The sequence below is a fragment of the Triticum aestivum genome, chromosome 3B (assembly GCF_018294505.1).
Source record: "Triticum aestivum cultivar Chinese Spring chromosome 3B, IWGSC CS RefSeq v2.1, whole genome shotgun sequence".
NCBI lineage: Eukaryota > Viridiplantae > Streptophyta > Magnoliopsida > Poales > Poaceae > Triticum > Triticum aestivum.
In genome coordinates, this window is record NC_057801.1 from 82,124,476 (window position 1) to 82,147,898 (window position 23,423).

Genomic DNA, 23,423 nt, shown 5'->3' on the forward strand with positions numbered 1-23,423 from the left:
TGTAATAAAACCGTGTCGGGTTGTAATAAACACCGGATGATCATCCTGGCGACTTGTAATCAAAGCCAGGCCGGGTTAACAAACACCGATTATAATTGACTGTGTACTAACAACTTATAGTTGAAAGCCAAGCTGGTTTAATAAACACCGGGTTTAATTTGATGACCGATAGCCATGCCGGGTCGATAGACGCCGGTTCAACATAAAATCTTATCCAAAGAGAAAAATCTTGACAAAGGAAAATAAAACCGTGTAGTCGAGGCTTTTCAAGGGTTGCCGGGCCCAAATTCGAGGCTTTTCATGGGCTGCCAGGCCACTGAGTTAAACCATTTCGCAAAGCCTTTCAAGATGGGCCTCCAACTAACAAATCGTCGTTTTAACTTTGACAAGTTTAGGGTCTGTATAAGATTGACTTGTCAAACGTTCGGCGGGTCATGCCAGGATTACCTGGAAAGGAGTGGCTTACTTGATGAAGGCAGGTTAACCCAAGGTTTTAGGTGAATACCCTAGGCTTCCAAGCCGGGCTTGATAGCCTATTACAAGGGTCCTTTCAAACTCTTTGTTGCTTTGCACAAAGAGCCCCCAAGTAACTTTGTGAGCTGTGCTCAGTGGGTGCCTATGTTTGAGTTATGCTTTTGCAACACTCTCTTTGGCCCATAAGTGATTTCTTGTTGGCCTTACGCCGATCAAGAGGTGTAGCTATGGTTCGAATACGACCAAGCCCCCAAGTGATTTCCCTGGTGGCCTTACGCCGATCAAGAGGTGTAGCTACGGTTTGAATACGACCAAGCCCCCAAGTGATATATTTCTGAGCTGTGCTCGCCGGGTGCCTATGTTTGAGTTGTGCTGTGCAACAAACTCTCTTTGGCCCCTTTTAACTTTTCTGAGAACTCGAACTTTGCGAGAGATATTTCTTCTTGAACCGGATGTTAAACCGGATATTGAGAGCTTCAAAGCTTTATGGGAGACATCTTTCCCTTGAACCGGATCTTAAACCGGAATCTTCATTTTCAGCCGGAAATTTTCTGGTGACCTTTAAACTCGAACTTGCGAGAGATTAATTCTTTTTGAACCGAAAATTCTTAAACCGGATTTGAGAGCTTCAGAGCTTTGTGGGAGACAGTTTCCTCTTAAACCGGATTTGAACCAGATAGTAAGGGCTTCAGCGCTGTGTGGGAGACGGGATTTCCCTTAAACCAGACTATAAATCGGAAGCATCATTATGAGCCGGAATATTTTTGACGGCTTTTAAATTTTCATCAATATAACAGTAGCCTCCGGGACCGGGTTATCTTTCCCTTTCCACATCCCGGGACACTTGAATTTGCTGAAACTAGCAATACTTGCTGAGTCATATCATCGTAGCCCCCGGGTCTTAAGATGACTCAAGGAGTTGTCTTGAGATTCTCCGTACTTGACCATTGCAGAAGGTATATATCATTGGTGTTGATAACGCGATGTAAATCCCCATAAGGTTGAGGTGACTGCGGCGGGTTATAAATGATCCCGTATGAGCCGTGTCAGCAACTCGGCCAATGGTTCCTTCCAACTGGCTGTTTGAAGTTTGACCAAACTGTAGTGGCAGCGATTTGTGCGCATGTCCATTGAACCATCCAGCGCAGACGGCGGCTGATGAAAATTTGCTTCCAATTTGTTGGAAGAAAAACCGGGCTACCCAAGTAGTGACTGGCTTTTTATTCAATAAATAGCTCATGCAAATAGATGCGGCCCGATGTGTTGATGTAGACCAGGCCTCGGGGGCGGCAATTTGCACACGTCCATTGACAACGAGCAGACGCGATCCCAACAAGCTGATGTGGACCGGACCGCAAGTGCAGCAGCTTGTGTGCGTCCATTCATCATGTGATATGTCCCGGATTATCCCCAGGCAGAAATATTATCAATCTGTGCTCCATATCCATGGTATAAACCACATTTGTAGTGAATAATGGTCCTGTATATAAAAATATACAAATCAGAGTAATTTGTCCTTTGATAGAAATGATATGTGTTAATAAAACAAATTGTAGATGGATTTCACCTGATGTTTGCAGATAACAAACGGCTTTGGATGACGAATGATCCGTTCACCGCAACAGAGGCGGCGCTTAACGCACTGCACCGGTCGGCTCAGACGGATCCTCCGGATCATGTTTGACCCCCTCCCCCCCCCTTTTTGGCCAAGAATAACTCGTTGAATCCTGTATGCGTACAGAACTCCTGTCAGTCACGACCTCTTGCAGGCGGTGTTGCGACTCGGTGTTGAGCCGAAGCGAGGCCAGTTTTAAGGTGAATCCGTGATGGCATCAGCCACGGAAGCAGAGGCGGGGCTGGCTTAACCACAGCGGCAGGGGCGATGGTGATTTGGCGACTTAGCACCGAGGCGCAGGTGACGGTTTGAACCAAGGCGGTGGCTCACAGTAACACAGCCGGCTCGACCCGGCCCAATCCGGCGACGACGGCGACTTGATCCGGCCATAGCAACGGAAGTAATCCAGAGAAAGGCCATGAAGGCAGAGGCCACTTGAGACGTGATCGGGGCGGCTTGATGGCGGAAACTGCTTCCGGGTCATGGGTTATTTTGACCCATAATCTGATCTGATAGCTCGACTGAAACTTTAATCTTATGCGTGTTTGGCGATTCACATCCTTCAGATCCGGTAAACTTTTGATCTTCTCTGACAATCTTGTTCATCTAGAAACTTGTGAACGTTTCGAAACCCTAAGAAAGATCCCTCCAAGAACTCATCACCACCGTGCGCAGACCCCCACGGTGAGCGCCAACTGTCGTGGAATTAACACGTCAGATGTCCTTAGTGTGAGGACTTAGTCGTGAGGCCAACGCATCTTGTGGTAGCTTGAGAGGGGTTGAGCGGAATCGAGAGACGCAACACGCAAGACAAAGATTTAGACAGCTTCGGGCCCCGGGAAACATCATCCGGTAATAGCCCTACATGCTGTTTGTGGCTAGATCTCATTATGCTTGTGAGGGAGTTGCCGTAAGCCGGCTCTCCTCTAGTTGTGTCTAGCCTTAGAGATTGTTTCTTCTTGCTTGTCCCTCTTTGGGGAGCCCTGCCCCTCATTATATAAGTTAGAGGGGCGGGTTACACATGGAGTCCTATTTAGATTAGGACTAGTCTACCTTCTAAATACAAACCGGATACAAGTCCAGGTCTTAACTCCTTGTAGGATAATATTCCTTGTGCTTTCCTCATAAACCGGCCTGCCATTAGCATAAACCGGCCTTCTGGGCCTTGGGCCTTGTCATCCGCCTGCCCTGCCCGCCGGGTTACCAGTGAACCTCCAAGTGTAAACCGAGTCTCAAGTAAACCGCCAAGTCCGGCCGGGTCATATTTCCGGCCGGTTCATACCGCGGGGTATATCCCCGACAGCAGCCATTGTTGGACTTGCCACTGGTATTTTACTCACATTATTCTACTTCACCCAATGGTCATTACTTACTACTGTAATGACTACCCCGTCTTTTCTGTATGACCCTGTTGCAAGTCTGATCTGCAATTTGTCATGGACAGGATGACTTTGTTAATTCTCTTGCAGTAGCAAAATTGGGATGCTTCATTGTTGCTGGTGTTGGCCAAGTATGAGTTTTTCCCATATTTTTTAGCTGGTGAAATTTTGTTGCATGCATAATATGATGCAGATCTCAAGAGAATTGACAAAGCCATCCTGTCCATGACAAATTTTGTTGCATGCATAATATGATGCAGGTCCTCACAATCGAGAAGGGTGAGATCCACCAGGGCCGCCACGGTTCGTCCGGATCCGCGCCCTCCCCAGTTGCTCGCGCGCCAGGAGAAGAGGAGGTGGCAGCCACTTCTGTCGTTCTTGTGCGGCCGCGCAACTCCTCTGCTCCGACCCCGTCAAGGTGCCCTCCTCCCCCTTCTCGATCCAACGCTGCTTGTGATGCTCTCTTCATGAAGCTCCTCTTTGTTGCAGTCTTGGAGGAGATGCAGGAGAACCTGAGATGCGATTCTTCGGCCCCAACAAGCTCCAAGACAAGGCGGGCAAAAAGTTCCTTCTTTCGTCCAACACAGGGGTAAGCACTGCGACCTCCTCTTCTCTCTTCTCATCCCTCCAGATCCTCTGCTCTCTGCTATCTTTTGCATGAAAATTTGAAGCCTGGAGTGACAACTATCATAGAAAGCTTGGTGCTTTATGCTTTTGAATGCCTTTTGTATTTACTAATATGCATTCTATACAATCTGCATAGCTTATATGATGACACCATCAGAATCATGATACCTGATTTGGGCTTGCACGAGTTGTAAATGATTGAAATGGTGATTGAGTTGGTCAGTTGGATGATCGTGCCTTCAATGTTATTTCCTACCGGGTCTATAAATGGAAAACAATTGATCCCTGCCTATTTAATCTGTTTGATGGTTGATTTCAATTGAGTGCAAGCATATGTCTGTTAATAGCATGTTTTATGTTTTTACAATAAGCATTGTATGGAATTGAATGCCGTTCTATGCTGGCTGCAAATTATTTGGTAGCCAGAAGATGGTATTGGTATCCATGAGGATGTCTTGAACAATACGAGGTTCGGGAGGGCCTGAGTTTCTATTTTTTGTATCTCCTGCAATGATTTTCAGTTTTGTGTTTCGCTTACGATTATCAACTTGTCATTCTTTAGGTGTCAGAAATGCTGCTCAGAGGAAGCTCCTCCATGAGCTGGGCATCTCGAATGAAAATGTGCCCATTGACCAGTTCATTCCTCTCAGTCGGATGCTTTACAGGGTGTCGGCTGTAGAGACTGAAGAGGAGGTTGCCACATCCTCGGCGCCTGCTGCAGCGACCACGACCACATGTATCTAAAAGAGAGGTACTAACTAAACGACAGACATATTCCTAGCTTTGGAAAGAAATAATGACTAGGATATATCAAGAAAATGCTCTTATCTTGCTACATTTTGTTTTTAGTATTTTTCATTAAAATAAAAAGATGCTTTCTTTGACCATTAATTATATCTTGTAGTATAATAATTGGTGTTGATGCATCATAGCATTTTTTGTGAGATGGTTAATCATCCTTTGCTGATCAGGGTGTTTAACATTGCCTATGTAACATGAAAAAATAAGCTTTGTTTTTCTCTGTGTTCTAAACGGTATTTATCATGTTTTCTGAGGTTTTTAATTGTTGCAAATACGGTAGTTGTGATTGGTTGGTGAGAAATACCTTGAGAATTATCTTCCTGTCAAGTGCTACTGGTGTTAAGATGATGCAAATTACCTTTTTCTGTTGCACATGGTATATTTGTTTAGATTGCAGTTTTAGCTTCCTCCACTCTTTGGTCTGATTAGGTTAATTTCTAACAAATATATAGATGTGCTTATATTATGCATATTTTCTTTGGCCAGAATTTAGAGGAATAAATCATCTGTCATAGGAAGGGGTGCCTCACAAACTACATCTACAACATGCATCGGCTGGGCGCCGCCAGCTTCGTGCGCGTTGACGACCTTACTGCTGGCGGTGGTGGAGCTCAAGGATTTCTTGGATCACACTGCCATGCTCGCCATGCCCACACAGAGGAGCACCAACTTGCAGTCCGGGGCACCGTGGTTCAATGATGATCCTCTGGTCAACTAGGACATGAAAGTCCCTTGCTCGATCTGTTTCGACAGTGCAAGTACTACTAGCTCGCAATTCGCAAAGAAATATCTGATTCCTTTCGGCTGAATTAGTTTGTTTGTTCACTATCTGTGTTTCCCTCCCCTGCAGGGAGCTGTATAGATCTATTTGTCAGCAAAATATTGAAACAAGTATTAAGCATAGAGATTTTCCAGAAGGAAAGGATCTTACACTTTTAGTATATACTCTTGCCCCAGAAAATAATCCTTCATCAATGAATTACAAAATGAGACACGGCCATATTCATTTTCTTATTGTGTACATGAATTGTGGTCAATGACAGCAGGGTTAGAAGTAGTTGGTTGGCTCATTTTGGGACTAAGAGTGTCAAGAGAATTGGTGTAATATTATTTTGGTAAGCCAAAGGTCAACTTGAAGAAATGTAGTCTGGTCTAGCAGTCAATTCAGTGTTCGTAGGTTGCCTGCAAGTCTGTAGATTTTCTTATTTTAGGTGTCCTTGTGCACAGTGTGTTGCTACAAGGCAATTGCTCGGGGTTCACAGATGGCATGTGTAGGCTGATGATGGTGTTATAAGGTTTAAAATAAAGGATAATGGGGAGTATCCGCCTGTTAGTTCTAACAAAAGTTTATTTTCAATGGTGAGTCTAACATAAGTAACCCCAAGGTGTTGGTAATATCCTTTTCTATATATTTTTAAAGTTTTCATCTACATGAAAGTGATACATATATGTGATGATTTCTGACTTAATTGACTTGTGCTAGGATTACTCCTGCAGCAATCGATGTCCAGTATAGCAAGTTCTGGGACAGGGGGTGGAGCCATGCGATGACCTCGATGCTTACTGTTGCTGCCACAAGCATTGTGTCTAAAAAAGAAGGTACTAACTAAACTACACAAATATTCCTAGCTTCGCAAATATTGGATGAGTAGGCCGGGCAACTCAGGCCACCCTGAACAACCATACATCATGATGTGTTGTTTGGACACGTGAGTTCAATTGATTGCCTGCAAGCGAACCATCTCTATATACAAAACTGAACCTTTTATTAGTTGCGTGGTACCAATTTGTCTTTGTTCTTTTTAGTTTCTTATGGTCTCTGCTCATGCCTTATGCAATATGATCCAAATTAGTGTTTGGAGGATGCATGATCTTGATATATTGTTGATGGCCAATGATGGCGACCATTTCTGTGTAACCCTTTACTTTAAAATTATGTACCTTTGTCACTTATTTTGGATATGTTGTCATTTCTTACACACCACTTCTCTTTCTGTATATTTGAATTGATTGTTCTTGGATGATGCAGGTTCGTGATCATGGGCTTTCAAAAGTGAAGTGTCAGACTCTCATCTCTGGTGGTGTAAGGGGAACACTTCCATGGATGGCCCCGGAACTTCTGAATGGAAGTATCAGCCTGGTCACTACAAAGGTCTGCTAATCCCTTCATGTTGCTTCCATGTCTAAATTTAGATAACCATTTCCAGGTTTACGTATAACTTGCACACTAATGTTGACATGTTTCCCTAAGGTTGATGTCTTCTCCTTTGGGATTGTTCTGTGGGAACTCCTCACGGGACAAGAACCATATGCATGATTGCATTATGTTGTTATCATTGGTGGGTACAAATCAGCCATTAGTGTGATACCACCGTAATATAAATTATATGTGCAGTTTATACAACACTTCACGAGAAATAGTCAGGCATATGTTTTGGACTTTGAGTTACATATTTCAAATTACCATGATATGCTCTGTTTTCTTTGTATAATGTTCTTATGGAAATATTGACAATACTACTATTCGTCCAACTTATGATGTGCGTTCTTTTATATATTGTGGGGGTCTGTTCATTTCCATAGTGGTAGAAGTGGCATATAGAAGGTATAGATTAGTGTGCACAAGATCTTTACTTGCTTTTCTCCACTAACTGTTCAATGGATGCATAGTTATCTTCTTTTTTGGCGGGGAGTGGATGAATAGTTATGTTTCTGCTTTAGGAACACTAGCTTGATTAGTTAGTGTCTTCTGTGCGATCAAAAAAATTGTATGTCCTGAAAGTGAATACTGACTTACGTACACCTGCTTGCCTTTTGTATACATAGATTATTTACTAACTTTTGTGGAGATCAATGACAACGAGGAGCAGGTGCTGGCACTTGAGGCATGTTCGACTGGTACACATGAGCCAATTTATTTGCCCTGTTAGAGTGGAAGACATGTATGACTTTACCTCCCAGATCAATGACAACGAGGAGCAGGTGCTGGCACTTGAGGCATGTTCGACTGGTACACATGAGCCAATTTATTTGCCCTGTTAGAGTGGAAGACATGTATGACTTTACCTCCCATGTTGGTCCTCGGTTTGATTGATTCTTGGTGAACCATGTGAGATTGATAGCGAGTCACATATTTATCAATGTTATTTTGGCATCATCAAATTACTTACCTACCATTTCTTCTGTCGCAACTCTGTATCTCTTTGTTTATACATTTAGAAATATTGGCTTGGGTCTAAGATGATTACAACACTATTAAAGTAGTTGTATCATGGCCTCTTGCAGTTTACACGCATTTACTTTTCTCATGTTTGCTTTTGATGCTTCTCTTTTTAGGCCGACCAGTGCTTATAAACAAGATTCGTGACCGAGTATGTCATGTTAGTAAGCACAATGCCAAATATAAAATAAAAACACAGGAATTGAGAGGGAAATTCTTATAACATAAATCAGATGGATACATTAGAACTAAAATTGAAAAATGCAACTTCCAATTAGCTTTGACAGAATAGCAACAGACCCAACATGGCTAGCCAGAATAGGTTCACTTACCAGCAAAAATCTATGTTTTTCTTTGCCAATTCGGCCGGAGAGACGATCTTGATTGATCAATATGGTAGCATACACATTTCTCAATTTATGCTTCCATGACTTGGTACAAGGAATGATTGTTGCTATTCCCTGCCATATGGTCGTTGCTTACTATTTTATTGCCATGGTTTGTTGTTTGCCATCTAAAAATGTATTCATATGGTTACATTATGAGAGTCTCTTAATTTGTATTGAATTAAGCCGCTTGGTTCATGATTTGTCTTTGTGTGTCCAGAATTTGTTTATGAATGCAAAACCTAACAAAGTATATCCATCGGCAGGTCCTCACAATACAACATGCGAGGAGTAAGCCAACAAGGCTATCGGACAGGCCCAACTATCTATATATATGGTCTAATATTATAACATAGTATTAGGTAGTGATCTAAACAATCTTATATTTGTTGACAGAGGAACAATATTAGCACTCGACCTTGCTTTTGATATCTTTGATCTTTGTATTGTTTCTGTTGTCTTGGAGAGGCGCTATGTGTTGCTTTTGTTATAAAACTCTCTCTCTCTCTCTCTCTCTCTCTCTCTCTCTCTCTCTCTCTCTCTCTCTCTCTCTCTCTCATGCAATGCATGGCTATTTGTATGATGCATGGATAGAAGAGATTAAGGATGAGCACTAAATTTAGTCAACAGATGAATGTTCTTGAGCCCGTTTATAGGCAACCATACTCTACGTTGTCGGCCCGCCAGATATGGTCGAGCTCTTGCGACCGTGATGGGCGATGAGACACCGTCGAGAAAGAGTTTGGGATCTCATGTTCTAGCCCTACTCAATTTACAATTTTGCTATGATCTAACGTGTACATGGTTTCACTTGTAATATACATAAAAGTCAGTAAAAACAACTTTTACTCATAAAATTGCATAAAAAATTATAGTAAATAATTTATGATATGAACATATCTTGCGAGACAAATACATTAATTTTAAATTTGTGATATATTTCAGATATATATTAGTGGTCACAGCTTGTTACACTGACCCATGGTATTATTCAGATAGTAGTACACACCTTGCACACACAAGAGGCCAAAAAAAAAAACTTGCACACACAGCGACATAAAGCGATTTATTCATCAACCCTCATCTTTCCAGCCGGCCGATCGCTGTGTCTTAAATTTGCTTGGGCGCGATGCGTCCGAGGCGGATGGCATCGACGTAATCGCGTGGGCTGTGTGACGCGAAGCCGGGGAAGATCAGGCCACCGCAACGGTATAACAGGGAGATGAGGCCCTCGCGGTAGTCGCGGCCGGCGCTGGCCCAGAGGAAGGCCCCCTTCACCAGGTCGCCCACCGCGTTGCCATACTTGGACAACACGTACCGCGGGTCGAAGTAGTTGGGGTCGGGCTCGTCGCCGGCGAGCTCCTTGCCGTCGTACCAGCCGTCGTAGTACACGCAGGTCCCGCCGTGGCTGTACTTGGCCACCGGCGCCGTGAACGGCACCCGGGGCACGATGTCGTACCGGTACACCACGCGGTCGTAGCGCGCCGCCTTGGTGGCGGTGCTTAGGAAGTCGACGAACGTGCTGTCGCCGACGCGCGGCTGCCCGTAGGTCAGCACGTCGCCCAGCCTGCCCAGGAGGTCCTTCTCCCCGTGCAGCGCCAGGAGCGCCGGGAAGATGGCGGCCAGCGCGCCGCCGAGGCTGTGCCCCGTCACGATGAGCCGCGCAGCGGGGTGCTTCTTGAGCTGCTCCCGGACCACCTCGCGGAGCTGGTAGTAGGCGAAGAACTTGCCCTTGGGGGCGGCGCCCTTGTCCTTGCGGGGGAAGGCGCGCTTGGGGTCCTTGGGGTCCTCCTCCTGCAGGCCGAGCGCCTTGAGGAAGCCGAGGTGGACGTTGCCCATGGCGCCCAAGCCCAGCCACGACAGCTCCACGTCCGTCGACCAGTCCGTGGTGTTGAACGGCTCCGTGCCCCGGAAAGCCAGCACCACCGCGCTCGCGTCCTTGGCCCTGTCAGTCATCACGAACGCCTGCGTGGTGTCCTGATGCAGGAACTCTGCATGCGTACATATAGATAGATGGGATCATCGATCCATTTTGATACATCCATTTCTCCGACAAGTATTTTCGAATGGAGAAAATATTAGATATTATAGACAGATTCTCAAAAAATAAAAATTGTAGATCGTGTTTTTGCTACTTACTGTTCCAACCGTTGTAGAACCCCACGAAATTGAACTGCAAATCATCATGACACACACAAAGTTATGAATATTCCGTTTGTATTGCACATTGCCATTTCAAAAGCGACTGAAAAACTATTATGAGATATGAGGCATAAAACATTGGAGGCATAAAACATTTAGAAATGGATGCTCCTTTGGATTTAGACATGTCTTATGTGTGTGAGTTAATATTGTGTCTATCTTAGTTACATAGAGACCGGATGTTTATTATGTTCAATATTCTATGATGCTACATTATGATTTAGTAAAGTCGCCCTTTATCGAAAAAGGGTGCGATGTAAAATCTCAAGGCAAAAAGGTTTGTCCAGACAAATTTCACACATTTGTCATCTTTTCTCCCATTGCAATGTGTGGGTGTGTATGCACGACTATTTGTTCATCTTTCTTATTACGGGATCATTATATACTTGTGTAATTACCTTCCAGACGTTGTTGACCACGTTCTCAATATATGCCTGGTTCTCATATGCGATCTTAGCCGCCATGACGGTGACCTCAGGGACGAGGTACTGCTGCTGGATGAGGAGTGCCGCCACAGTGCACCCGCCGCTCTCCAGGTCATCGGCTTCGCCAAAAACCACCGTTTCGTGCACCTGCAGCTGCCGCATGTCGCCACCGCCGGCCATCTCTAGCGTGGCTGGCTTCAGCTTCGTCCTCCCATCGATCATCCCGATTATCGTCCGGAAGTCGGGCGCCTCCCGGTCCAGCGGGATCACAAGCTTGCCTGCATTGACATTCCGTTCAGTACAATGTATATTATCCCGGTTCATATGACGTCATTCGCCATATGAACGCATAATAAATATCCTCAATTTTTTGTTTCACTATATTTTACTTGTGAATACATGTTTGTGAGTCAAATTAGATTAAATTTAAGTTAAAATAAATATTGTTTTTTACATCTTCCTCTGAGCGGCAGGGGCGGACCTACATTGAGGTGAGTGGGGGCCTAGGCCCCCACTCAAACTTTGAAACTCCAGTAATATTGGCTTGTGTTTTTTGAAAAATATGCTAAAATTCTTTGAATTTTGAAAGAGTATGCCCCACTCAAAATACTCTCTAGGTCCGCCACTGCTGAGCGGTATGTACATGCATGTTACGCCCTCATTTTGAAGTTTAACATGAGTTTAACACATAAGTAATGAAATGATCAAGGTACATTCTTAATTTTATGCACGTAAGTATTTAGTGCAAATAGTCAATACGTGTGTGTGCAACTGTGCTCGTGCGTACGTACATCTGAAGATGTTCCATATGATGCCAAGGCCAAGCATGCCGCCGTTGAGCGCCACGAAGTTGAGGAGGAACTCGAGGGCGACGCTGATCACCTTGGCCGGCCAGTATGCGGCGGCGAGGAACTTGAGGATGATCTCGGTGAGCGGGACGATGATGCCGCCCGACTTGTCGCCGACGTCGAGCGTCGTCTGGTCGCTGGCCTCGACGAAGGAGTAGCTGGTGATGGGCCGGCGCAGGAGCAGCATTGACAGGATGTCAATGAGCCGGACCTTGTCCGACCGGATGATCAGCTTCTCCCCTCCGGCCATCTTGGTCTTGGGAGGACCACCACCAGCAGCAGCAGCTCCGGCCACCGCCACCATGTTCACTTCAACGGCCGGCGGGAGCTATAGGCTATAGCTTCCTCCCTCCTAGCTATCTTACCTTAGCTTGGCAAGCTACGTGGTCCGTGTGACAGTGTGTGTGATAATCTCTGTGGCTCAGAGCTCAAGCCGTACGTACTATGCTACGCCGGGGAGAAAAGTGTCTTTTATAGAGGGCTCTCGCGGGAGACACAGAGCACCGGGCTGGGCCGGGCCGGGCTAGGGCCATTATTAGGCCTCTGGAAGGGGCTGGGCCCGAGAACCTTCAGCAGGCCCACCCGAGCCCACACATACATACAACCTTTCTGACTGGATGAGCATATATCCGTAAGACAACAAGCACATGTGGTGGTTGGTGTACCTTTGATCCAGCTTGTAGGTGACACTTGAAACAACATGGGATTAGCGCCACGACGAGTGGAATGAATTCCCCTGCGGGCCGCACTGTTACCTGCATATATTCTGTCTTCCTCTCCCCCGCGCATTTCACATGCACCTAGGCCTCGCCTCACAGACTTCATGGTTATTCCTCTGTACTGGTACACTGTCACTGAGAGCTGCATAAATCCTAGTTGTCGGAAAGCACGCCAGTGTGTTCCAAAAGACCGCGGTCCCCTCTTCTCTGGTGGCCTATCGAGAGGTGGAGGAAACCACCTTTCTACTTTACAATGAGAACCGTGGATTAACATTGACGTATGATTGTACATATAGTTATCTTGGACGCACCGGTGTTTTACACTCACCCATGTAATCGCACGCAAACGTATCATACCATATGAACACCCCCGAGAGACCGATCCGGTATATCTCGAGATTGACTAAGTCGGTAAACATGGCTCGCAGTTGACAGACACGCCATGCCACTGAAAGAATAGCACCAAAAAGCCTGAAATAAATCCAAAAAAAAAAATGCAATCACCCATGACATTGCAAAGGCATTGGACTCGGTTTCTTAAATATATATCATGACATGTTGCATGACCGAGCCCTGAGGTTTTGGCAACCGATGGAAAGATTGGATGGCTCTCATTTTAGCTTCCTCTCCATCCAAGGTCGTAGTCAATGGGTTTCCCACGGATCGGATTTGACACAAGTGTGGCTTTCGACAGCGCGGGCTTCCATTCCTATCCATCCTTGCAACGGAGCAACTTCATAAGCTGATGGACACTGTCGTGGCTGGTAGACTCCTTCAGAGTTGTGTGGTCGTCTATCATTAACTCGTGCTTTCTCTGTATGTTGATGACATCGTCCTGCTTGTCAGCTTGTCCCGATATGACATCTCCATGGTGAACCACAACATTGGTGCCCTCGAATATGCAACTGGGCAACAAACAAACTTTCCAAAAACGCAGCCATGCCAGTCAGACGCGCCACCCTTGACAACCTCACTATTCTCTAGCCTACGTGTGTGCTGATGGCCTCCTTCCCGTGCCCTTACATTAGCATGCCACTATCATTGGGATCTCTATACAAATCATGCCTTCAACCTTTTGGTGAACAAGTTCGATAATAAATTGGCTATGGAAAGCAAACCTACTATATCTGAAAATTCGCAGGGGCACGCACCTCCGCAACCGTCTACAACCGTTGATGTGCATCGTGATCCATAAACTTATTTCCGCTGAAATTGGATGAAAAAAAGAGATGAAAACTAGGAATCATGTGAATACGACACAATACCCTTGTACTAATACTTCACATAATTGTTCCTCTACATCCCTTTTCTGTACGCTATATTCATCTTCCCCTATTGTTCTCAACCGATGCTTCTTTTTCAATCGGGTTTCTATCCACCGTTCTTGTTCACCTTCTTCCTCGGCCGATCTACTATAGTGTCATGTTGCACCATGCTTCTCTTTTCCTGTCACATGCTTTCTTCCTTTCACTTCTTTCACCATCTTCTTTCTCAATTTGTTTTACACCCATCCAACCATCTTCATCTTCATGTTCTGTCGCATTGCAAATTCATCGACTCTTTATTCCATGTCCTTATTGTGGTACGACAGATTATGCCATCTTGCACATAATCCCCGTTATGTTCTAATTTTTTAGTTACATGTACCACTGCGATTACATTCTTCCAACCACAATGATTCTTCTTCCATTTGATTTTATTCTTACTCGTAACCTATTAGATCTTGTTTTCTAAAGTTGCGCTCTACGAAACTTGCCTTTCATTCTTTTCTATCTTATTCCGCTTTGACTTTTAAGTAATGTCCTACGAAACTTACGAAACAGAAAGAATCATGCCAAGTTTCGCTTCAAACTTACCATGCTGATGGCCAGCAACTGCACACGGTTTAGTTATAGCCTTTTTGAAGTAAGAGTATAGATGCCACAAAGAGCACATGAGATGTACTTTGTCTCTTGTGGAGACTTATAATATCATGACTTCAAGTTAGTTGTGTTCTGAAGTAAAGAGGTAACATAAGCTTTGAAATATTTCGAGTAGGTTGTGAACACGGGAATAAAATGCAATCGGTCACCCATCTTTCAATCGAGCAAGTAGTGTTCGGCTTTTATTATTATATTTGTTTTCCTCAAAATGCTATGTTATTATTTTTCTCCATTTTCTCGAGAGGGCAGGCTTATATGCAACAATGGGGAACCAGGTGGTTGGAACGGGGTACTATACATCAAGAGGTAATTAATCAGCTTGGGGTGAGGGTACAATGCTACGAGCGCAACGGGGTGCTATGCATCGATATCCAACTGACTACCATGCTACGACCACAACAGGGTCTTGTGCATCGACAACCAGCTGGCTAGCGCACCACGGTTGCAATGTCCATCGACATCTAACTGATTAGGGTGGGGCTACCATGCTATGGCCGCAACGGGTTCCTATGCGTCGAGAGCCAACCAACTAGGGTGCGGTGGGTACCGCGCAGCACCAACGTGGCACTGTACATCAAAGAGGCAACCAATTAGGGTGGGGGTACCGTGCGGCAACAATAGGGTACTGTACACACAGAGAAGGATCCTCGCAATCGGCTAGGGTCTGAACTACCTACCGCGCGCGAGGTGGCGCAACAACAGGGCCTCCTCGCAACTGGTAATTACTCGTGCATATGGCTTCTCCAGCTATCATGTGTGATGCAAAACGGGTCTCCAACTGTGCCCACGGGAGGCAACGGGGTCTCTACTCATGCATACGGCTTTGTGCACCACTGTCAAGTACGCAGCTTCGCTATAGCGAGCGAGAGTCTCGCATCGATCAACCGAGTTTTCTCTAATGCGAAGTATCCAACTCGACCGACAAGTACCGCGTTCGTATACGAGGACCTCCAACACTACCACACATGATCGCAACGACCCCCGCATATGACTTCTCCAACTATCGCGCACCAACGCCAAGTACACAACAAACCATTATATAGCGGGAGTCTCGCACCGATCCAATCGACCGGGTTCTTTGTAAGGCAAAGTCTTCGACTCGAGCAGTAGCTCGTGCATGCAACGGGGGCCTCCAATTGCTTTTTTCTTAACCGGGCTAACCCCCTTTCCATTACTTAGAACGGAAATACAACCAGTCCGAGAAACAGAGATGAGTCTAAGAACAGGGAGAGGGGGAGAGCGAGTTCAACGCACTACTAGGAAACCCATGGCACCCTCCCGCCATCGAAACGGGCGCTATGGGGCGAAAACCTAGTAGCACCAAACATCTAGACCTATTACAAACGACAGTCCAAAAGCCACAAAATAGTATGACTGCAAAACAACAGAAGCCGCAGCTTAAACAGTAGCCCTCTATCCAGGCGAACGGGGAAAAGAGACGCAGCGCGAGCATGAAGTACTTGGGGGAGAATCCGTCGAGTTCCTCCCCTATTTGTTCAGTCTCCAATCTTGACAGTCGCATCACAGACTCGCATCAGCATCATCGTCCCGTCGGGAATCATCTCCGCCCCTGCCCGAAGCTGCTTGACGTCGTCTCCTGCCTGAAGCCCTGCCCAATAGAGAAGGAAAGAAACCACCGTAAAAACAATCTCGAAAGGAGATTTGATCATCTTTTTCTCAAAGGTAGCACGGTTCCGTGCCAGCCAAATGGACCAGGTAACTGCGCCCAAGGCCACCGTATAGAAAAGTTCGTAATCGGGGATGAAAGAGTAGCACCAAACAAAAAATTGCCAGCAGTTCTTGGGACAAAGATCAGTCCCCACAGTTACTCCAATAGATCTCCAAACCACTCTGGCAACAGAACATTCAAAAAACAAGTGCTGGGAAGTTTCAATATGCTGGCAAAAGGAACACACATGATTCCCTGGCCATTTTCGATGCCGCATCACCTGCCTAGTCAGGAAGGCATCTTGTGACAGTTGCCAAAGAAAGATTTGAATTTTGAGAGGGATCTTGGCTTTCCAAATCCACCTATAGTTGCATCCGCTAAGGGGGTTTTCAAGCCATTTATACATGGATTTGGTAGTGTATTTGCCAGATTTGTTCAGGCACCAATACACCGAGTCAGGGGTGCTTGGTAAGTTCAGATTGCGCACCTGGCCTTGAAGATTGTACCACTGGTCTGCCAGATCAGCTTTCAATCTTCTGCGGAAGAAACTAGAACAGGTTATGGAATTCAGCTTATCCAGGGTACAATCTTGATCAACACAAATATCAAATAAGCATGGGAATTGATCTTGGAAAGGAGTTAATCCATTAATAGAATCTTTCCACAACCTGGTTAGGTTGCCTGCTCCCACGTGAAGTTTCCTGCCTATCATGTACAGGTTTTTGATTTTCAACAAGTTTTTCCAACAGGGTGAATCAAAGAAACTAGGGCTAATAGTTGCAACAGTTTGGTTGCGAAGATACCTAGCCCGAACAATATCTTGCCAGATTCCTTTCTGGGTATCTAACTTCCACCACCACTTGAGCATCAAACTAATATTCTGCTTGTGCAAGTCTTTAATACCAAGCCCCCCTTTATCTTTAGATCTACAGGTCCTGTTCCATCTGACCAAGTGATATCTGGATTTCTTACTACAGCCCTGCCAGAAGAATCTCCTTCTGTGTTTATCCAATTTTTTCACAAAAGATTTGTTCATCAACCACATAGACATGTGGTAAAGAGAGAGCTGAGTAACAATCGAGTCTAGAAGGGTGTGTCTCCCTCCCATAGAGGCAGCATTACCAACCCAGGCATCGAATCTAAGGAGATATTTATCAACTATGAAATCCGAGTCAGAGTTTCTCAAAGCCGTGTAGCTCACCGACATGCCCAGATACTTAAGAGGGAATTTGCCTATATCATAGTTGAATAGCTCAGCATAAGCCTTAGTAGTCTGGGCAACCCCCCCAACGGTTAATATCTCACTCTTGTGAAAATTAACCTTGAGGCCAGACATCATTTCAAACATGTACAACGGGAGTTTAAGATTAACAGCTTTTTCAATATCATGTTCTACACAGATGATTGTGCCGTCTGCGTATTGAAGCACTGCAACTCCATGTGGAATTAGATCCGAAGCTAACCCAACAATAAGATCATTGTTCTGGGCATTCTTGATCATTTTAGTGAGGTACTCCATAGCCATATTGAACAAGAAAGGAGAATAGGGATCCCCCTGGCGTACCCCTTTGGCACTTTGGAAATAAGGCCCGACACAATTATTTAACTTGATGCTGACTGTGCCATTGCGCAGAATTTGCTCAACCCAACTACACCATTTGGGATCAAAGCCTCGCATCTTATGACACTCAGGTAGGAAGTCCCAATTGACCTTGTCGTACGCTTTCTCAAAATCAAGCTTGAGGATCACCCCGACCCTCTTTTTGACATGGATGTAGTTGAGAAGTTCATGGAGGGCCAGCACCCCATCCATAATGCTTCTACCTTTTACAAAGGCATTCTGAGTGGGGCTAATAAGAATGTCAGCGTACCTAGAAACTCTCCTATCCATGACCTTGGTGATCAACTTGTAGGGGCAACGAAGAAGACAGATAGGTCGGAATTGCTGTATACGATCAGCCCCCGAGACTTTAGGGAGCTAGTAAGGTAATGATGCCATAGTTAAGGCGTTGCACATCTAGTGTGCCTTTGTGGAAGCTGTCAAAAAGCCTCATAATATCACGTTTGACTATCTCCCAGCAGCACTGATAAAATTCAGCAAGAATATTATCAGGCCCCGGAGCTCTGTTGATGTCCATGTCAAACAGAGCATCTTTGACTTCATCCTCAGAAAACTCTCTAACTAAATCGATATTAATTCTGGCTGAGAGTCTTTCATCCTCTCCCCAAGTGTCAGGGTCCAGATGAAACAAGTTGACTGGTGCAGGACCAAAGAGATCTTTATAGAAGTTAGTAGCATGGGCCAACAGATTATCCGTGCCCTCAATCTCCACACACCCCCACACTTGAGAGCGTGGATCGTATTTTTTCGTTTACGGCCATTGTCTATCTTATGGAAGTAGTCCGTATTGCGGTCCCCTCAAAGCAGCCAGCGTTCATGAGACTGCTGAAGCCAGTAGATTTCTTCAGCGACCAGCAGCTCATGGAGCTCGAAACAGACATCAGTTTTCCTACAGTATAGCTCGGGCGAGAGGGGGCCATCCTCCTCTGCCTCTTCCAGCAGCTCAAGCTCGAGTCGTAGGTCTTCTTTTCGTCTCTTGGCATGCCCAAATTTATCCGAGCCCCACCCCTTGAAATAAGATTTAAATCTTTTCAGTTTGATGTTTAAGATGTCAATGGGGTCCGAGGCAGCAACCTTTCTATTCCAGATTTTAGTCACTAGGCCGAGGAATCTGTCATCCTTTAGCCAGGATAGGTCAAAGCGAAATTCTCGGGATTTAGTAGGCGCTCTTTTTCCCCATCAGGATAGAGCAGAAGAGGATTGTGGTCAGATAGCTCCCTAACCAATTTTCTCATAGAGACCAAGGGAAACATCTCCTCCCAGGAGTCAGACATTAACACACGATCAAGTTTTTCAAGAGTAGGATGGGACTGGTTATTGGACCAAGTGTATTTGCCACCACTCATATAGATTTCTCTAAACCCCAGAGTGTTAATGATTGAGTTGAAGAGATCAACAAATTTAGATCTGTGCATCCTTTTGTTTTTCTCTCCATTATGTCTCAAGATATTGAAGTCGCCCCCAACTATATAAGGAACGTCAATGTTGTGACAAAAGGAGGCCAGCTCCATCAAGAACTCTCCTCTGCGCTCCTCATGAGTAGAACCATAAACCACTAGGAAGCTCCAGATATTTTTGGTCTTAAGGTCTCTAACATGCATTTGCAAGACATAATCCCCTTTGGTGCAATTTAGCAACTCTAGGTTGCTAATGCGAATACCACAGAGGATGCCCCCAGATTTCCCGATAGCAGGAATCCATTCTCAATGGAACGAATTGAAGGGATCAAGTTTTCTAAGAAGTCTAGGAGTAAAATCCTTCTTCAAGGTTTCTTGTAATCCAAGGAAGTCAACGGAATGGTCACTGATGATATCGGAGAGGCAAGTGGCCATTCCCTTCTTGCCCACCTCTCTGCAGTTCCAAATGAGACCACTCATTTGGAACGATTAGTTTGTTTTCTGGTTCTGGTGACCCTACCAGACAGGGTAGAGCCACCATATACATCAGCACCATCCTTCTTCTTGTTTTGACTCCTAGTCACAGGCCTAGGAAGCTTAATGTCTATTTTTTCTTGCTTTTCTTAGCAGATTTGGATTTAACTAACTTATAATTGGCAATCTCATCTTCATCAAGCCAAGTTAAATTCAGGGGGTATCTTTGCCAAGACCATTAGTAACAAAAACCTCATCAATAATAACTTGAGGGTTTGTACTTTTGTCAATCAGATTGGCTCTAACTGTCTCTAATTCCCTCACAATGTTAATACAAGAAAAATCATTATCAGGGATTAGGACCCCCATCTTGGATGCACGGCATATTAATTCAGAATCAGCAAGAGCAGCAAAAGCATTATTATTAGTGGGTTTGGTTTTACCTGTCAGATTTTTGGCATTGATCAGGTTCGCAGCTCTTGCTTCCACATTCATATGTTGTAGGTGGGGGTTGCGCTGGCTGAATCGAAGGTGGAGCTCAGGTGCGAGGGGGGGTGTAGGAATAATATCCTTGCAGTTAGGTTGAGGAAGCTATACCGTGTAATCCATGGACACCTTCAGATCAGATCCCACGTCTCCAACCACCTCAGAAACCTGGGCTGAATTAGTAACTGAAGAAGTTGCAAAAACAGGAGAGGTACTAACAGGTAGAACATTCACCTGCAGAGATTGATCAGCAACCACATGATCAACAGGATCATGCTTGCAGATGTCGCTCTGAGACAACAAGTACTCATCCTCTTGATGCATTGTGCCAGTAGCCATTTCCAGGGCCAGTCTCTCAATGAGCAAAGGGTCGTTAGCCCCACCATTATCACTTTCAGAAGAAGAACTGTCAGCAGGGATCTGATCCTCATCCTTAAGTGATGGCAAGCAACAGGCTTTGCCACCACGATAGGAGGAGGTTTTAGCTTTTTCAGTCCTCTCCGAGAACTTGTCATCCTCACCAGGGGGTGTGTCATTACGTTTGCATTTAGGAGTACCATTCTTCGGGACAGCGTAATGTGGTACCTGAACCGGTTCTTCCTCACGAATGGTATTTCTCACCAGGACCTCCTCAACCTCATAGTGAAAGCGATAGAACCGTCCCCCTAAGCATCCTTCAGCTGAAGTAGGCAGCTTATCAACCTCTTGACACCCCAGTTTGACACGCACAGAAGATGGACGGTTGAGGGTCGACATATCAATGTCTAGGGTCACCCCAACTAATCCCCCAATGTAAGCAACATTCTTGTCACATCTTTTGTTAGGTGGGATCTTACTAATTTTCACCCAAGCAACTTCCAGCAGACCCTCAGATTCTACATCCTCAGACCAAGGAGTTATACGAACAACTACTCCCAAAGATCTAAGAGGAATGTATTCAACAAACAGAGCTTTATCTACCTCTCTTTGGTTAGGAAAACGCATCACATATTGCTTAGGAGCAATCAAGTGAGCCGAACATCTCCACCCCTGACCAATATACTTTTCAAACTCATCTACTAGCTGTTTGGTGGTAATTTCTCCTTCAACAATAGTAATGATGACCTTGACTATCCTCTCATTAGTCTGGCTACTAACAGAATAATCATGAATATAGTGAAACCCCTGCCCTTTGGCTTGGAACACGCACATCACAGGAATGCATTCCTAGGGAAGGAAATCAATGCAGATCACAGAAAGATGGCCTTTCTTTTTTGCATCTAACGCACAGAGCTTGGGGACACTTAGCAGTATAGTCCCCCACATGACTACAAATTTGACAAAGCTCAGAGGAAGAAACTAAATTATCAGGAATACCAGGGGGCTCACGCATCTTGTCAGGAGAGGGGATCTTGTCGTTGTTGCGAGGATTCGAGCCATCCTCCTCAGCTCTCCATTGATCTTGATGAGACAGATCATCCTGCTGCGTACCAGCAGCTTTCTCCCAATGATCGAAGCCAGACTCGTCAGATCCAGACGGAACGTTGGAGGAGAAGGCCCCCGTCGCCGTCTTGCGAGTCCAGACATGGCTATCACGGCCACGCCCCCGTCCCCCGCCGCCACCTCCAAAGCGGCCGCGGCCGCCATCGCCACGGCCTCGCCCCTCGCCCCGGTTGAACCGGCCCGCGCCGCGGCCATGACGACCTGCGCCGAACCCCTCTTCTCTCATCTTAGGTGTTTCGCGGGGAGGAGCAGTAGTAGATCTAGGTGGGGAGGGAGAGACAACTTGAGCGAAAGATCTGAGGTCACCACGGATTTTCCCCTCCCACCAACCGAAGGAAGGATGAACCCTAGGTTTCTCCCTCTCAGGCTTCTCCCAAAAATGGCTGAGGCATTCTTCCAGATCTAAAATGGGGGGACGCGGGGTAGCGGCGCGTTGACTTATACCTAGGGGAGGGAGCGAAACCCTAGCCGCGGTCCGATCATGGCGCTTGGATTCCTTTGTCTCCACATGTCCCAGATCCGGAGGAGTGGAGCGGTTTTCTGCCGGGCGACGCCCCAGGATCCCCGGAGCGGCCAGGAGGGGGTACCGAGTCGATTGCCCTGAACCGCCCCCAACACCCTGGCCCCCTCATGCGAACACGACGGCTCGCCGTGCACGTCCGCATCGGCGCCACGACGCTCCGGTGGCTGAACCGTAGGATCAGGGGGAGGAAGGCGATCCCAAACCCTAGCAAAATGACAAGGAAAGGGAATGATGTACCCGATGTCAATCACCTCATCGATGCACAGGGATCGGGCGTCCACCATGAGATCAGGGGGACGGAGAAGGAGCTCGCCGACGGCGAAGGTGATGGAGCGCGCCGCCATGAGATCCGGGCGAACGTGACCCGCCACCGCGTGTCTCCCGAGGAGAAACAGGGCGCGAGCGAGGTCGTGGATCCCGGCGCACACCCGACCCCGGCCACGTCCGGTGGGCGGCTCGTGGCACGCGGGTGCACCATCAGTCCGGCGCCGTCCATCCCAGCTAGTCCCCCGTAGGTAGGCCTAGGAAGAAGAAGAGTTTAGTTTCCTCTTGGGAGGATATTGGTGGTCTGGAGAGCGTCCGCCGGCGTTTGAGCTAGCGGTGGCTGGCAGTCGGGCCTCCAATTGCTAGCTACCACGCACGAGTATCGTTGGATCAGAGGCCTCCAACTATCATGCACGAGTATCAACTGAGTCTCGCATTGATCAATCAGGTTCAGTAATGCGAAAGTCCCACATGATAGTGCAAACAACCCTGCATCCCGCTAGTGCTGACCACCCATCGTATATCAAGCGAGGCAAAACTCAACCGAGAAATCACCGAAAAAAATCTGACACTCACTTCTGCGACGATTCTTTACATCATGAAAGGCCCGAAGAACGTCATCCAGGTGCTCTGCCGGCCCGCCTAGGACAACAAATCTATTTTCTATCATAAATAGTTGTCACAGAAGTATGTGTCCAACACATCCCTGAAAAAGTGTGGTTTTGTCGGTATTTTTCTCATGAAGGTGTCACTTCCATGATATCTTTTTTTATTGAGACAATACCGCCACACCTCCGCCAACTCGAAATTTTTACGTTGGGCCACCAAATCCTGGAGAGTTTTGACCAAGTCTTGGACGATTCCGCTTCTGCCCCTACCGCTAGATTGC

At 46.1% G+C, this 23,423-nt stretch overlaps 1 protein-coding gene across 1 annotated transcript; it reads right to left on the bottom strand.

Annotated features, from left to right (window-relative positions):
• Positions 1-9,419: 9,419 nt before the first annotated feature.
• On the bottom strand, positions 9,420-12,405 carry LOC123064879 (triacylglycerol lipase OBL1). Its single transcript, XM_044488277.1, has 4 exons — positions 11,921-12,405; positions 11,103-11,407; positions 10,642-10,675; positions 9,420-10,493 (listed from the first exon to the last, which is right to left on the bottom strand). The coding sequence occupies exons 1-4, from the start codon at positions 12,279-12,281 to the stop codon at positions 9,613-9,615; spliced, it is 1,581 nt and encodes a 526-aa protein (XP_044344212.1). The 5' UTR covers positions 12,282-12,405; the 3' UTR covers positions 9,420-9,612.
• Positions 12,406-23,423: the final 11,018 nt, after the last annotated feature.